Consider the following 16,035-nt stretch of genomic DNA (forward strand, 5'->3'; position numbering starts at 1 on the left):
GAAAATACATAATAGGGCAACACAAGATGCACAATGCAAATACATAGACACTAGCATCGGATGAAGCATACAGAAGTGTAGTATTAATCAGGTCAGTCCATAAGAGGGTCGTTTAGGAGTCTGGCAACAGCAGGGAAGAGGCTGTTTTTGAATCTGGGGTTTTTGGAACTCCCTTCCTTAAAAGTGGTATCAGAGTCTTTGAATGTTTTCAAGGCAGTGGTACATAAGTTCTTGCTGAACGGGGTGATGAACCGTGGAAAGGTGGGAGGTTACAATTTTGACCTTGTTGAAAGGGAGAACAGGTTCAAATGGCCAAGTGGCCAGCTCCTGTTCCAAGTTCATATGTCATACATACTTGTTGTAGAATTCCCAGTCTTTGATCTACTCTTGCAGTCAGTTATTTATATAGTACTACAGTTCAGTTTCTGGTCAATGGTAACCCCTATGTTGATGGTGGGCTGCACAGTGATGGAATGTCATGGGGAGATTATTAGATTATAGCTTGTTAGAGGTGATGATTGCCTGGTGGCATGGTGCCGCAGAGGTTAGCACTGCTGCATCACAGCGCCGAGAACCCGGGTTCAACCCTGGCCCCGGGTCACTGTCCGTGTGAAGCTTGCACATTCTCCGCGTGGGTCTGACCTCCACAACCAAAAAAGATGCGCAGGGTAGGTGAATTGGCCATGCTAAATTGGCCCCGATTGGAAAAAAAAATTGGATACACTAAATTTATTAAAAGAAAAAGAGATGTCATTGTCTGCCTTGTGTGTTGAATTTTACCTGCCACTTAGGAACCCAGGCCTGAATGTTGGCATGGTGACATGAATGGCACGGAACACTGTGCATATCTGACTTTAACATTGGAGGGAAGATCATTGATGAAGCAGCCAAAAACGGTTGGACCTCGAGCAGTCCCATGAGGAACACCTGCAGAGGTGTCCTAGAGCTGTGATAAAATGCAATGCTCTTCCATCCAAATGATCTATTCATTATTGTAAACATCTTCAGGATTATTATTCTATGTTTGTTTTCAAACTTACCTCTTTAACATCTAAAAGACGCCCTGGACACTGATTCTTGGCACGTCGGGCAGTTGCCGGAGACTTATGATGGGTAATAGTGACAATTCCTGGTCCACTGTGTGCTAGGTGCTTTTGGCTACCAGGAAGTGCTGGATTTGATACACCAGGAGGAAGTAAAGATAAACTTCTTGCTCTTATTGAAGACGGAGTAGTCTAAAATAAAAAAAGAAAGCATTTAGAAGCATAATAATTTATTTAACCCAGAGCTAATTTGATTGATTCAATTCAAAAACTTTACCAGACAACACTGCTGTAAATAGCCATCAAACACTGCCAGGGCAGATATAGCATAGGTTAAATACAGAGTAAAACTTCTTTATGTTGTTCCATCATACACTCCAAGTCCAGGTGCAACACGGTTCAGGTCGAGCACGCATCGCATCCTCCACAAGTAAAGTTTTGGAAAGGTAGTTTTTGGTACTGTTGTCCAATTTTTGGACTGTCGGCCAAACTGCGCCCAGTTCAACCAAAACCATTTCATGTAGAAACTTCATTACCAGTATTACTATGCCAGGCCACTCCCCAACAGTGGCTAGGATTCTAGACTGAAACTCTATATTTTCATTTATTTGAAATACTGTAGAAAGAATAATTTGCACCAGAAGTGATTGCATGAAGAAATAGGGCTTGGTTATTTTTTAACAAAGCTGTATTATGACTACAATATTAAATTTTGTTAACATCACACCCAAAAATAACAGCTTACAATTTACACCTTAAACACTATTATTCAATTTCCCATTAAACAACAAGAAACATACAACTCTCAGTCTATCCTATTGTGGGAGAATTGTGCACTCAGCATCAAGCGGGTCAGAATACAACTCCTCGCTCCAGCTTTCTCACAAAAACTGCCCCTCTCCACAGCATTCTCCAAAAAAAAACTACTTCTCTCCACATCTTTCTCCAAAACAAAAACCTGCCTCTCTCCAAAAAAAAAACTGCCTCCCAACAGCTTTCTCCAAACAAAAACTCTCTCCACAGCTTTCTCCCAAAACCGCATCTTTCCACAGCTATCTCCAAAAACTGCTTCTCCACAGCTTTTTCAAAAAAACTGCTTCTCTCCACAATCTTCTCCAAAAACTGTTTTTTTAAAAATAATTTTTATTGTCACAAGTAGGCTTACATTAACACTGCAATGAAGTTACTGTGAAAAGCCCCTAGTCGCCACATTCTGCCAGTTTGGGTACAGCAAGTCTTCCGGGATTTGTGGGAGGAAACCGGAGCACCCAGAGGAAACCCACGCAGACACGGAGAGAATGTGCAAACTCCGCACAGTGACCCAAGCCAGGAATTGAACCTGGCACCCTGGCACTGTAAAGCTACAGTGCTAACCGCTGTGCTACCATGCCACCATTTCTCCATAGCTTCTCAAAATGTCTCTCTGCATTACTTGGCTCCACCCAGCAATTACCTAATTTCCCGAGGCTAAAAAACTAATATCACAAAGAAGATTGCAGCGCAGTACAGGCCCTTCGGCCCTCGATGTTGCGCCGACCTGTGAAACCACTCTAAAGCCCACCTACACTATTCCCTTATCGTCCATATGTTTATCCAATGACCATATGAATGCCCTTAGTGTTGGCAAGTCCACTACTGTTGCAGGCAGGACATTCCACGCCCTTATTACTCTCTGAGTAAAGAACCTACCTCTGACATCTGTCCTATATTTATCTCCCCGCAATTTAAAGCTATGTCCCCTCGTGCTGGACATCACCATCCGAGGAAAAAGGCTCTCGGCCTTTTTGCATCCCTCAATTAAGTCACCTCTTAACCTTCTTCTCTCTAATGAAAACAGCCTCAAGTCTCTCAGCCTTCCCTCATAAGATCTTCCCTCCATACCAGGCAACATCCTGGTAAATCTCCTCTGCACCCTTTCCATTGCTTCCACATCCTTCCTATAATGCGGCGACCAGAACTGCACGCAATGCTCCAAATGCGGCCGCACCAGAGTTTTGTACAGCTGCAACATGACCTCATGGCTCCAAAACTCAATTCCTCTACCAATTAAAGCTAACACACCGTACACCTTCTTAACAACCCTCTCAACCAGGGTAGCAACTTTCAGGGATCTATGTACATGGACACCGAGATCTCTCTGCTCATCCACACTACCAAGAATCTTACCATTAGCCCAGTACTCTGTCTTCCTGTTATTCCTTCCAAAATGAATCACCTCACACTTTTCTGCATTAAACTCCATTTGCCACCTCTCAGCCCAGCTCTGCAGCTTATCTATGTCCCTCTGTAACTTGTAACATCCTTCCGCACTGTCCACAACTCCACCGACTTTAGTGTCATCTGCAAATTTACTCACCCATCCTTCTACGCCCTCCTCCAGGTCATTTATAAAAATGACAAACAGCAGTGGCCCCAAAACAGATCCTTGTGGTATACTTCTAGTAACTGGACTCCAGGCTGAACATTTCCCATCAACCACCACCCTTTGTCTTCTTCCAGCTAGCCAATTTCTGATCCAAACTGCTAAATCACCCTGAATCCCATGCCTCCGTATTTTCTGCAATAGCCTACTGTGGGGAACCTTATCAAATGCTTTACTGAAATCCATATACACCACATCAACTGCTTTACCCTCGTCCACCTGTTTGGTCACCTTCTCAAAGAACTTAATAAGGTTTGTGAGGAATGACCTACCCTTCACAAAACCGTGTTGACCATCTCTAATCAAATTATTCCTTTCCAGATGATTATACATCCTATCTCTTATAAAACTTTCCAAGACTTTGCCCACAACAGAAGTAAGGCTCACTGGTTTATAGTTACCGGGATTGTCTCTACTCCCCTTCTTGAACAAGGGGACAACATTTGCTATCCTCCAGTCTTCTGGCACTATTCCTGTAAACAATGATGACATAAAGATTAAAGCCAAAGGCTCAGCAATCTCCTCCCTAGTTTCCCAGAGAATCCTAAAATAAATCCCATCCGGCCCAGGGCACTTACCTATTTTCACACTTTCCAGAATTGCCAACACCTCCTCCTTATGAACCTCAAGCCCTTCTAGTCTAGTAGCCTGTATCTCAGTATTCTCCTCGACAACATTGTCTTTTTCCTCTGATTAAGATATAGAAGTTGGACCCTTTCTGTGCCTTGTGGGATTCAGTACCACATATTGGGGGATATGATAACCAATGGACCTTCAGCGGAGAGCGCAAGACTTAGGAGCAGGAATAGACCATTCAATAAGATCGCGGCTAATCTGACTGTGGCATCAATCCCATCTTCCTCTCCATTCCCCATGACCTTGACTCCCTTTGTCCATCAAAAATCTATTTAACTCACCCTTGAATAAATTCTCTCTGCAGGCTGCAAAGCACCAACTCCTCAGGGACTTTCCCAGTCAAACTACAATCCATTAGCCTAGACTGAAAAACACATTCCTATTGTCAAATTCACCTTCTGGCTGCTAAAAACACCCAGGCCCTGCAAAACAGAATTCTTAAAAGAAAATATGACCAACCCCAGGCTTTAACCCTTAAATTGCACAATACTTCGAATCCAACATTCGTAAAGTAATCCAATCATCACACCAGGAAAGATAGGCTTCAACGCTGGAGAAGTTTTGATCATCAACCCTTGTGCAGAAAGTGGATATAGCACAGGGTCAAATGCCCTGAATAATTCAGTTGTTACCCCGCATTGTCGACTCTGGATGTGGAATCACAAAAAATCACTTGCAATGGCATAACCAACAAGGCTACAGGACAGAGCTCGAAAATGGGATTTGGCCAAGTAGCTTTTTATTGGCCAGCATAGATATGATTAGCCAAGTGACCACCTTCCGTACAGTAAAGTTCTTTGATTCTATAACCCCTGGCCCTGTTGCCACTTGACAACATACACACGTACACGCTTTGCACAGTGACCTCTGTTTATCGTTCAGAGAACAGGAAACCTAGGTGTCCTTTCCTCACTCCAATTCTGGAGTTTAGTGCCAGAAACCAGGCAGCATTAGCTAACTCAGGATAAGGCACAGCACATAGCATGGGCTTTTCTGGCTCTCGGGGAGGGACACAGTACAAGCACTGGGTGTGTTCAGCTAACGACACAGATTAAGATATAGAAGTTGGACCCTTTCTGTGCCTTGTGGGATTCAGTACCACATATTGGGGGATATGATAACAAATGGACCTTCAGGAGAGAGCATAAGACTTAGGAGCAGGAATAGGCCATTCAATAAGATCGTGGCTAATCTGACTGTGGCCTCAATCCCATCTTCCTCTCCATTCCCCATAACCTCGACTCCCTTGTCCATCAAAAATCTATTTAACTCACACTTGAATATATTAAATGATCCAGCCTTAACTGCTTTCTGAGGAAGAGAATTCCACAGGCTAACAACTTTGAGAGAACAAAATTCTATTCCATCTTAAAAAGGACACCTATTATTCTTAAACTGTGGTCCCTAGTTCTAGTCTCCCCTACAAGAGAAAACATCTGCCCGGTAGCTACCCAATAAGTCTGCTTAGGTATTTTGCGTAGAATATGTTGCAGCAAACATTTAATCGCCGAGTATGCATCACCAAAACTGGACAGAGAATTTTTTTCAGGCTCCATGCTCTGCTTCATCCCTTGGAATGCACATCAGGAACTCAGAAATGATGTCTACGATGGAATGCCATAGCTTGCTTGTGTACACAGTTTCATCAGTATCGGATCATATTCACAGCTCCGTGAACCAGAAATTAGGTCTAGTTGTCTGGAGATCTGGGAATTAATATTTAAGCTCCGGAGGTGCAGAGAAGGACAGCAAATGAGATACCTAAACACGAGTCCTTTCGTTACAAGGATAGGATGTGAGTTATGGCTATTCACCTTGACACAGGAGGCTAGGTTTAAGGATGACGGGATGTAGCAGACTTGAATTCCAAGAGCATGTGGCTTAGCTGACTTGTGGCGTTGCCGCTAATAGTAGGGCAAAGGCAGAGGGGGATTCACAAGAGGTCGAAGTCAGAGGAACACAGAATTCTGGCACACTTGTTGAACTGGAGGTGGTTACGGAAATAAGAGCACCAAACATAAATGTATGTAAATACAAGAATGGAATTTTAAATTGGAGATGTGTTGAGGGCGGTGTTGAACCAATGCACGTCAGCAGGGACAGGAATTTGGGGTGAACAGAACTTGGTGTCAAATAAAAGTATTGGCAGCAGAGCTTAGTTGTAACACCAGGAAAGCATTGGGATAGCTATAATGTGACAACGGCACGATGAGGCTTTCAGCAGCAGGTTCAATGAGGCAGAGGTCATGGTAGGCAATATTACTTGTGAAGGAGGATGTGGACTTAAAAGCTCAGCTCGGCTTCAAGTCAGAGGATAAGGTTCTGAGTAGTTTGATTCAACCAGATACAACCGCTGGTGAAGGGGAATTTAAACAATGCCATCAGTAAACATTTTGTGACAGAAGCCAAATACACTGGCTTTGTGGCTCCCATTGTTTCAATGGCAGAAATTGAGGCTCATCAAAAACCAATATTGTACAAGCAGTCTGACAGCACAGTAGCAGAGGAGGAATTGTGACAGTGGTGGAGAGTATGCTTTTTTGGCATACATGTTATTGAATGTAATCAAGGGGAAACTTAAATGCAGAACAGAAGGAGTCAAAGATAGATTCTGGGGTGTCTCTGACAGTAGCTTAGTTGGCCGGACGGCTGGCTTGTAATGTGGAACCTTACCAACAACATAGGTTCTATTCCCCGATCGACTGAGAGAATTCATGAACTTTGCTCCTTGCAGAAGTGTGGTGACCCTAGAGGTAAATCACCATCAGTCAGCTCTCTCACTTTTTAAAAAATAAATTTAGATACCCAATTATTTGTTTCTCCAATTAAGGGGCAATTTAGTATGGCCAATCCACCTAATCTGCACATCTTTGGGTTGTGGGGTGAAACCCACGCAGACATGGGGAAAATGAACAAACTCCACACGGACAGTGACTCAGGGGCGCCCCAGTTCTCTCACTCTTTAAGGAGAGAATCAACGTATGGCAGCTTTCATTTTCACTTTAAAATCATATGTTTAACATTTGCCTGATAAGTAGCAAAGAAATTCATGAAAATACAACACTCAAGTATGCAACACATTATAATGCCTCATGGAAGTCAATCCCAACTACATTTTTCTTGTGGCTTTAATATAATGTTAAAATATGTTGTAAAACACAAAATGCGATTAATTGTTTAATAGTTATTTGCCAGCATTCTTGCAGCATCTGCACTAAATTCATGGTCTCTGCTGGAGGGAGGATATGCTTGATAGAATGATTGTGATCTTGTGACAAGGGCAAGTGCAGCGGTTGCAACAATTACTGAAGGATCTCCTTCTGGGTATCATGGGAAAAGTATTTGCCAATGTCTGACAGCAGATCTTGCCTGAACACATCTGTCCTGAATTTCAGCGTGGTGATCTGCAATTGACATGATCTTCTCAGCCCAGCAGTGGTAAGAGATGTGCCATGAACATAAGAGATCACTACATATTGCCTTCATTGATCTAATAAGAGATTCAACCCATGAGCAGAGGCAGCCTATTTAAGCTGAAACAAATTGGCTGCATTGAAACTGCTCAGCGTGATGGCCTCTTTCCATGACATCATGAAGGGTTATGACAGTGCAACATCTGGACCCTTTGACATCTACAGTGGGATAAAAGGGGTGTGTTCTGGTGTCGACATACACTGACATATTCTGGCGTCTGCTGCTGACTTTTCTCTGTAGTTCGTCTAGAGGGTGTCTACTTAAGTACCAGAAATGAGGGAAAGCTCTTCAGCCTTGCTGAGATCCTAAGTAAAAGTGCACCAAGATGCATCGAAGATGGATTCTGTGATTGACAATGGGACCGGAGAAGCCATGTAAATGGCAAGGCAGTGGGTAAAACAGATTGGAAGATTATATATGATGGAGAGATTAAGTGATGATAGGAGGGCACTGTAGTTGTAGGAACGTCATCTTTATGCAGAGTTAAAAGATACCTTCTGTGTTCAAATGAAGGCAAGCATCGAGCAGAGGGCAGTAGAGTAGAGCTGCTGATTGGCTGTTGTGGGGAAAATTTGCGTCAGTGCATTGCGGTCACTGTATCTTGAAGGTGGTTTGTGGAGGAGCTGTTATCAAGTGACAGTTTTTATTTTCCCTGAGGTGTTCTAGTGTGGGGCACAGTGGTTGCTGAGTGAGTGCTTGCCGAGAAGGGGAGTAAATTTTTAAAAACTTACAGTTGGGAGTTTCCAGTTGAATCCGGTCGGAGTGAGGACAGAGTGACTGCTGGGTAAGTAGTAAAGATTTAAATTGTTTGCGCAGGCCCATAACAGCTGATTGCTGTTCTTGTGTGGGGCGCAGTGGTTGCTGGTTAAGTGTTTTATTTTTACCTGCATTTAAGTTGGGCAGTTCCTAAACCCTAGACACTACACTTGTAGTGTCCCCCACCCTTCCACCTCCTTTAACTGAAGGGATAGAGTGAATAACAGGTAAGCTCTTTCTTTCTTTTTTTAATCTAGAGGGAATGGCAGGGAAGGCAGTGCAATGTTCCTCCTGCAGAATGTTTATGGTGAGGGACGCCGTCGGTGTCCCTGCTGATTTCACCTGTGGGAAGTGCACCCATCTCCAGCTCCTCAGAAACCGCGTTAGGGAACTGGAGCTGGAGCTGGATGAACTTCAGATCATTCGGGAGGCAGAGGTGGTCATAGATAGTAGCTTCAGGGATGTAGTTACTCCAAAGAATCAAGATAGATGGGTGACGGTGAGAGGGGCTGGGAGGAAGCAGTCAGTGCAGGGATCCTCTGTGGTCGTTCCCCTCAGTAACAAGTATACCGTTTTGGATACTGTTGAGGGGGACGAACTAACAGGGGTAAGCCACGGTGAACGGATCTCCAGCACCGAGTCCAGCACCGAGTCCGTCCCTGTGGCTCAGAAGGGAAGGAGGGAGAGCATGAAAGTAATAGTTATTGGGGACTCGATAGTTTGATGGAAAGATAGACGGTTCTGTGGCAGCGAAAGAGACTCACGGATGGTATGTTGCCTCCCGGGTGCCAGGATCCGTGACGTCGCGGACTGTGTTTTCAGAATCCTTAAGGGGGAGGGGGAACAGTCAAGTCGTGGTACACATCGGTACTAACGACATAGGTAAAAGAAGGGACAGGGATTTAAAACAGGAATTTAGGGAGCTAGGGTGGAAGCTGAGAGCCAGGACAAACCATGTTGTCATCTCTGGTTTGTTGCCGGTGCAACGTGCTAGTGATATGAGGAACAGGGAGAGAGTGCAGATAAACACGAGGCTTCAGGGATGGTGTAGGAGGGAGGGTTTCAGGTATGTGGATAATTGGGGCATATTCTGGGGAAGGTGGGACCTGTACAGGCAGGATGGTTTGCACCTGAACCAGAGGGGCACCAATATTCTGGGAGGGAAATTTGCTACGGCTCTTCAGGGGGGTTTAAATTAATTTGTCAGGGGGCTGCAAAAACGAGCTGTAGTCCAGAAGCCAGTGTTGAAAGTAGTGAGGTACTGAGGGGGGTATCATGGTCGCAGGAGTGTACCGGGAGACAGAAAGGTGGGTTGAAGTGTCTCTATTTCAATGCAAGGAGCATCCGGAATAAGGTAGGTGAACTTGGAGCATAGATTGGTACTTGGGACTACGATGTTGTGGCCTTTACGGAGACATAGTTAGAACCAAGACAGGAATGGTTGTTGGAAATTCCGGGGTATACATGTTTCAGTAAGAGTAAGGAAGGTGGTAAAAGAGGTGGAGGAGTAGCATTGTTAATCAAGGATAGTTTAACGGCTGCAGAAAGGCAGTTCGCAGGGGATGTGCCTACTGAAATAATATGGGCCGAAGTTAGAAATAGGAAAGGAGCGGTCACATAGTTAGGGGTTTTCTTTAGGCCCCCAAATAGTAATAGAGATGTGGAGGAAGAAATTGCAAAACAGATTATGGATAGGTGTGGAGGTCTCAGGGTAGTTGTCAAGGGTGACTAACTTTCCAAATATTGATTGGAACCTCTATAGATCAAACAGTTCAGATGGGGCAGTTTTTGTTCAGTGTATGCAGGAGGGTTTCCTGACACAATATGTGGATAGACCGACAAGAGGGGGGCCCACATTGGATTTGGTACTGGGTAATGAACCGGGCCAAGTGTTTGTGGGAGAGCATTTTGGAGATAGTGACCACAATACAGTGTCTTTCACTATTGCAATGGAGAGGGATAAGGCCATATGGCAGGGCAAGGTTTATAATTGGGGGAGGGATAATTATGATGCGATTAGGCAAGAATTAGGGAGCATAAGATGGGAACAAAAACTGTCAGGGAAAGGCACAAATGAAAAGTGGAGCTTCTTCAAGGAACAAATATTACGTGTCCTTGATAGGCATGTCCCGGTCAGGCAGGGAGGAAATGGCTGTGTGAGGGAACCATGGTTCACAAAAGAGGTTGCTTGTCTTGTCAAGAGGAAAAAGGAAAAGTATGTAAGGATGAGAAAACAAGGTTCAGTTGGGTCACTTGAGGGTTACAAGGTAGCAAGTAATGAGCTTAAAAAAAGGGCTTAGGAGAGCTAGGAGGGGGCATGAGAAGTCCTTGGCAGGTCGGATCAAGGAAAACCCCAAGGCTTTTTACTCTTGTGAGAAATAAAAGAATGACTAGGGTAAGGGTAGGGCCGGTCAAGGACAGTAGTGGGATATTGTGCATGGAGTCAGAAGAAATAGGAGAGGTGTTGAATGAATACTTTTCTTCAGTGTTCACCAAGGAGAGGGGCCATGTTTTTGAGGATGAGAGTGTGATACAGGCGGGTAGGCTGGAGGAGGATGTTCTGAGGAAGGATGTATTAGCAATTTTGAAAAACCTGAGGGTCGACAAGTCCCCTGGGCCAGATGGGATATATCCAAGGATTCTTTGGGAGGCAAGGGATGAGATTGCAGAGCCTTTGACTTTGATCTTTGGGTCCTCACTGTCCACGGGGATAGTGCCAGAGGACTGGAGAGTGGCGAATGTTGTTCCTCTGTTCAAGAAAGGGAATAGGAATGACCCTGGTAATTATAGGGCAGTTAGTCTTATTTCGGTGGTCGGTCAGTTAATGGAAAAGGTCCTGAAGGATAGGATTTATGACCATTTGGAAAGATGCAGCTTAATCCGGGATAGTCAACACGGATTTCTGAAGGGCAAGTCTTGCCTCGCAAATTTGATTGAATTCTTTGAGGAGGTACTAAGTGTGTAGATGAAGGTAGAGCCGTTGATGTCGTATACATGGATTTTAGTAAGGCGTTTGATAAGGTTCCCCATGGTCGGCTCATGAAGAAAGTAAGGAGGTGTGGGATAGAGGGAAATTTGGCCAATTGGATAAGTAACTGGCTATCACATAGAAGACAGAGGGTGGTGGTAGATGGAAAATTTTCAGACTGGAGACCAGTTACCAGCGGTGTACCACAGGGATCAGTGCTGGGTCCTCTGCTATTTGTGATTTTTATCAATGACTTGGAGGAGGGGGCTGAAGGGTGGGTCAGTAAATATGCCGATGACACCAAGATTGGTGGAGTAGTGGATAAGGTGGAGGGCTGTTGTAGGCTGCAAAGAGACATTGATAGGATGCAGAGCTGGCCCGAAAAATGGCAGATGGAGTTTAACCCTGATAAGTGCGAGGCAATTCATTTTGGTAGAAAAAATTTGAATGCAGATTACAGGGTCAACGGCAGGGTTCTGAGAAATGTGGAGAAACAGAGAGATCTTGGGGTTCATGTCCACAGATCTCTGAAGGTTGCCACTCAAGTGGATAGAGCCATGAAGTATGGCCTATAGTGTGTTAACGTTTATTAACAGGGGGCTTGAGTTTAAGAGCCGCGGGGTTATGCTGCAACTATACATGACCCTGGTGAGACCACATTTGGAGTATTGTGTGCAGTTCTGGTCACCTCATTATAGGAAGGATGTGGAAGCATTGGAAAGGGTGCAAAGGAGATTTACCAGGATGCTGCCTGGTTTGCAGGACAGGTCTAATGAGGAAAGGTTGAGGGAGCTCGGGCTTTTCTCTTTGGAGCGGAGGAGGATGAGAGGCGACTTAATAGAGCTTTATAAGATGATGAGGTGAATAGATAGAGTAGACGTTCAGAGACTATTTCCTCAGGCGGATGTAGCTGTTACAAGGGGGCATAACTATAAGATTCAGGGTGGGAGATATAGGAGGGATGTCCGAGGTAGGTTCTTTACTCAGAGAGTGGTTAAAGTGTGGAATGGACTGCCTGCTGTGATAGTGGAGTAGGACACTTTAGGAACTTTCAAGTGGTTATTGGATAGGCACATGGAGCACACTAGAATGACAGGGAGTGGGATAGCTTGATCTTGGTTTCGGACAATGCTCGGCACAACATGGAGGGCCGAAGGGCTTGTTCGGTGCTATACTGTTCTATATTCTATAAGATGAGGATCAAAATAATGGAGGACAAGTCACTTGCTGCAGAGGACGAGGGAGGAAAATAGTGAAACCTGAAAAGGTACTTGGTAAGCAGAACTGAATGAGGATTTTGAGGTGAAAATGATGAATTAACAGGGAGATACCCACAATGAGTAGATAGTGCCACAGTGTAATTTAATAATAACGGCAACACTACGAGCCTACATCAACATACAAGTGAAGCTATAGCCAGGGCAGGGCAAGGGAATAGCTTAATTAAATGTCAACCACCAAATTTCAGTCACGGTCATGATGTCAATGCAACCATCTACAATAAGCTGATGGGTGGCAAGGGCCTTGTTCACAAGTGAACGGACACTCTGGAGTGGGGTAATGATAGCTGACATGCTATGTCAGAGTAGCAGCAAAATTCACAGGTTAATGGGTACATAGAAAGCGAACGTACATAGACACGGTTACATAGCAAGGTTAGGACAGAAAAGTAAAATACTTCAAATGATGGAAATGTTCAGTAAGTCAGGCAGCATCTGTGGAAAAAATTAAAGCTTCAGACTGAAATATAATGTTCCATTTGTCATTAGATATTTTCAGGCAATAAAATGAGGAAGAAAGGAAACTAAACAGGGAATTCAAAGTTAAAGTTCTATGCTGGGATAAAGTTCATGTACGTACTTATATAGGACATTGGAGCATAAATAAGCAAGGTTGGAGACAGGTGTGGATGAAAACGAGTCCAAAAACTATTTCAACGGTAGAGGGTGCACTGTAAAAGATATTCCTGCAGAAATAAAGAGTTAATAGTGTGCAAAATGTATTAGGAGGCAGATAGAGTGACTACATTGGAAGTCAAAACCAAAAACAGCGCAAAATTACATTTTGGCTCAGGAGAACAAATTTCTGGTTGAGAACCACACAGTAACACAAATACAGCTGAGAAACCAGTAGCTTAGCAACTGAGCATCACATTATAGCAACCAAGCGTTCTGGAATTTGGAAGCCAAATTTAAGCAAAAGATTCAGCACTGACTGATGAGAACAAAAACTTTGCATGATCAGGGGGTGGAGAATGTATCATGGTAACCTCAAACTTGGAATAAGGTCTACAATGCATGCAGATGGGTGAAGTCTGGTCAATAGAAAGCAGCAGCTGATAAACAGTCACCACCACCATCTCAAGGGCAATTAGGGATGAACAATAATGCTGACTTGCCAGAGATGGTCACATCCCAAGGATGAATAAAGTCAAAACCATCTGTGTATTTGTTTTAGGTTTCATCTTTGAAATAACTCCCAAGTACTTATTTAAATTCATTAAATTTTAACCGTGAAAATAATAGTCAGGAAACACTGGCAAGTGTTACATACATGACAAGGCGGGTGGGGGGGGGGGCGCTGAAAATCTAGACATTTGACCAATTTGGAGAACACTGGGTGGGTCACCGTGACATGCCCAGATTCTCCCATGTCTGGTCACCCTAACTTGATTTCTCAATAAAAACGTGGATTACATTATGCCTTTTAAATAGTGTTTTGAACCCCAAGACGTTAAGAGTAGGTAGTTCATGACTGCCGAGAGCAATTATGCGGTTATGTTTACAGAAGTTTATTCAGCAGATAGGTTTTTATCTATAGGGAAATGAGAAGAGAAACTAAATCCAAGAAAAGCAACAAGATGCCAAAACAAGCAACATTGCAGGGGTAGCAGATGTCATTTTCACATCTGACTCTTGCAAAAGATTGGAACCATCACAATTCCAGACCTCGACTTGCAAAAATAAAACAGTCCATGAAGCTAGGTTCTAACACCTAAATGGGCATAGAAACTGAAAATAAGGTTTCTAGAGGGGTTCGACATATGTCCCTTTAACTTCCCTCCACTCACCATTCAAAGCCCAACACTCCTTCCAAGTGAAACAGCATTTCAGTTCAATATGCAGCATTCACTACTCAAATGTGATTTGCTCTCTATTAAGGAGACCAAGCGTAAATTGGGAGATTTTCTGCAAAGTGGGCACACATTCAAATCCCAAGCAAGGCCCCATGCTTCCAGTCACCGGTCATTTTAATTCTCCACTTTGTTCTCATGCTGACATCCTTGAACTCAGCCTCTGCAATGTTGCAATGACATTCAATACAATCCAGAGGAAAAGCATCTTGGGTGACTTTTCAGCCTTCAGATGGCATTCAACAATTGCAAGCAATCATCTCTGCACCAATTTTTGGCCCCTTTCCATGTTTTGATTTTTCGCTCATTCTTTCTCACAGACAGCAGCGAGTCAACATTCTGCGTTCACACCTTTACAACCCCCCCCCCCCCCCCCCCCCCCCCCCCCCCCCCCCCCCACCACCACCCTGACATCTTTTATTTCTTTACTCCTCCATTGCCACTCCCTTTGGCCTCACACCATCAACTATTGCCATTTAATTGGTTCTATTTCACTCCCAAAATCACATTTTAAAATCTTCTCTCATAATTATGCTTTCCCTTGGCGGCTTGCATTCCGAAATCCAGACCAGGTTTTCCGAATGATATTTTCAGCTTTCATTCCTTTTTTAACAAGGATCCAGTCCAGGATTTTGTACCAACCACTTTAGGATTTATTTGTCTTGATTGCTGTGCAAACTGCTCACAATTGCTTTAACTCTCATTTCCCAGACTGTATTAAAACCAGCATCATACATTTCATATTTCGATTCCCGGCTGGGTCACTGTCTGTGTGGAGTCTGCACGTCCTCCCCGTGTGTGCGTGGGTTTCCTCCGGGTGCTCCGGTTTCCTCCCACAGTCCAAAGATGTGCGGGTTAGGTGGATTGGCCAGGCTAAATTGCCCGTAGTGTCCTAAAAAATAATGTTAATGGGGGTTGTTGGGTTACTGGTATAGGGTGGATACGTGGGCTTGAGTAGGGTGATCATTGCTCGGCACAACATTGAGGGCCGAAGGGCCTGTTCTGTGCTGTACTGTTCTAATTCTAATATACCTCTGATGTTTGCCGTCCCACTTTAAATCTTGTTACAATTGTCTCTTTAACTCAGAACATTTTGTTTACTCTTTCTTGAATTCTTCTGAACAATACCTTGGTCTCTGTTCTCCAACTTCAGCTGACTTGAAGCATTCTTTCTGTCCAAAATCCCTGGTTACCTGAACTGTAACTTGCAGTTTAGGAAGCCTGCCTCTTTGCAGCTTCCATCCTGTCAAGTCTTCCTTCTGGAAGACTTGAGCGAAGTTCACTCCCCAAGATTCTGTCTCCAATTGCTCGCAAATTCAGCTAAAACTAAAATTTAAAATCTTCTTGACCTTACAAGGCCCCAATTGCTAAGCAACACCTGCACTAGGGGCTTTTCACAGTAACGTCATTGCAGTGTTAATGTAAGCCCACTTCGCTGGTCTATTTATTATTCACGCCACGGAACTTTCTAAGCACAATAGAAACTAAGGGCAGATTTACCAACCACGTCCCAGTGTGGTTTTCAGCGGCAGAGCCTGCCTGCCAGCGGGATCTACTGGTCCCGCCATTGTCAACGGGATTTCCCTGTGAACAGTGGTACATC

The 16,035-nt window shown here is 44.1% G+C and overlaps 1 protein-coding gene across 1 annotated transcript in view; it reads right to left on the bottom strand.

The window, feature by feature from the left end:
- LOC119965910 (oxysterol-binding protein-related protein 10-like) overlaps positions 1–16,035 on the bottom strand; it is a 287,075-nt gene that overhangs the window by 194,606 nt on the left and 76,434 nt on the right. Inside the window, exon 4 of the mRNA XM_038796909.1 lies at positions 1,041–1,235. Within this exon, the coding sequence (XP_038652837.1) occupies positions 1,041–1,235 (195 nt within the window). The remainder of the gene's footprint in view (positions 1–1,040; positions 1,236–16,035) is intronic.

This window comes from Scyliorhinus canicula, chromosome 5, assembly GCF_902713615.1.
Source record: "Scyliorhinus canicula chromosome 5, sScyCan1.1, whole genome shotgun sequence".
NCBI lineage: Eukaryota > Metazoa > Chordata > Chondrichthyes > Carcharhiniformes > Scyliorhinidae > Scyliorhinus > Scyliorhinus canicula.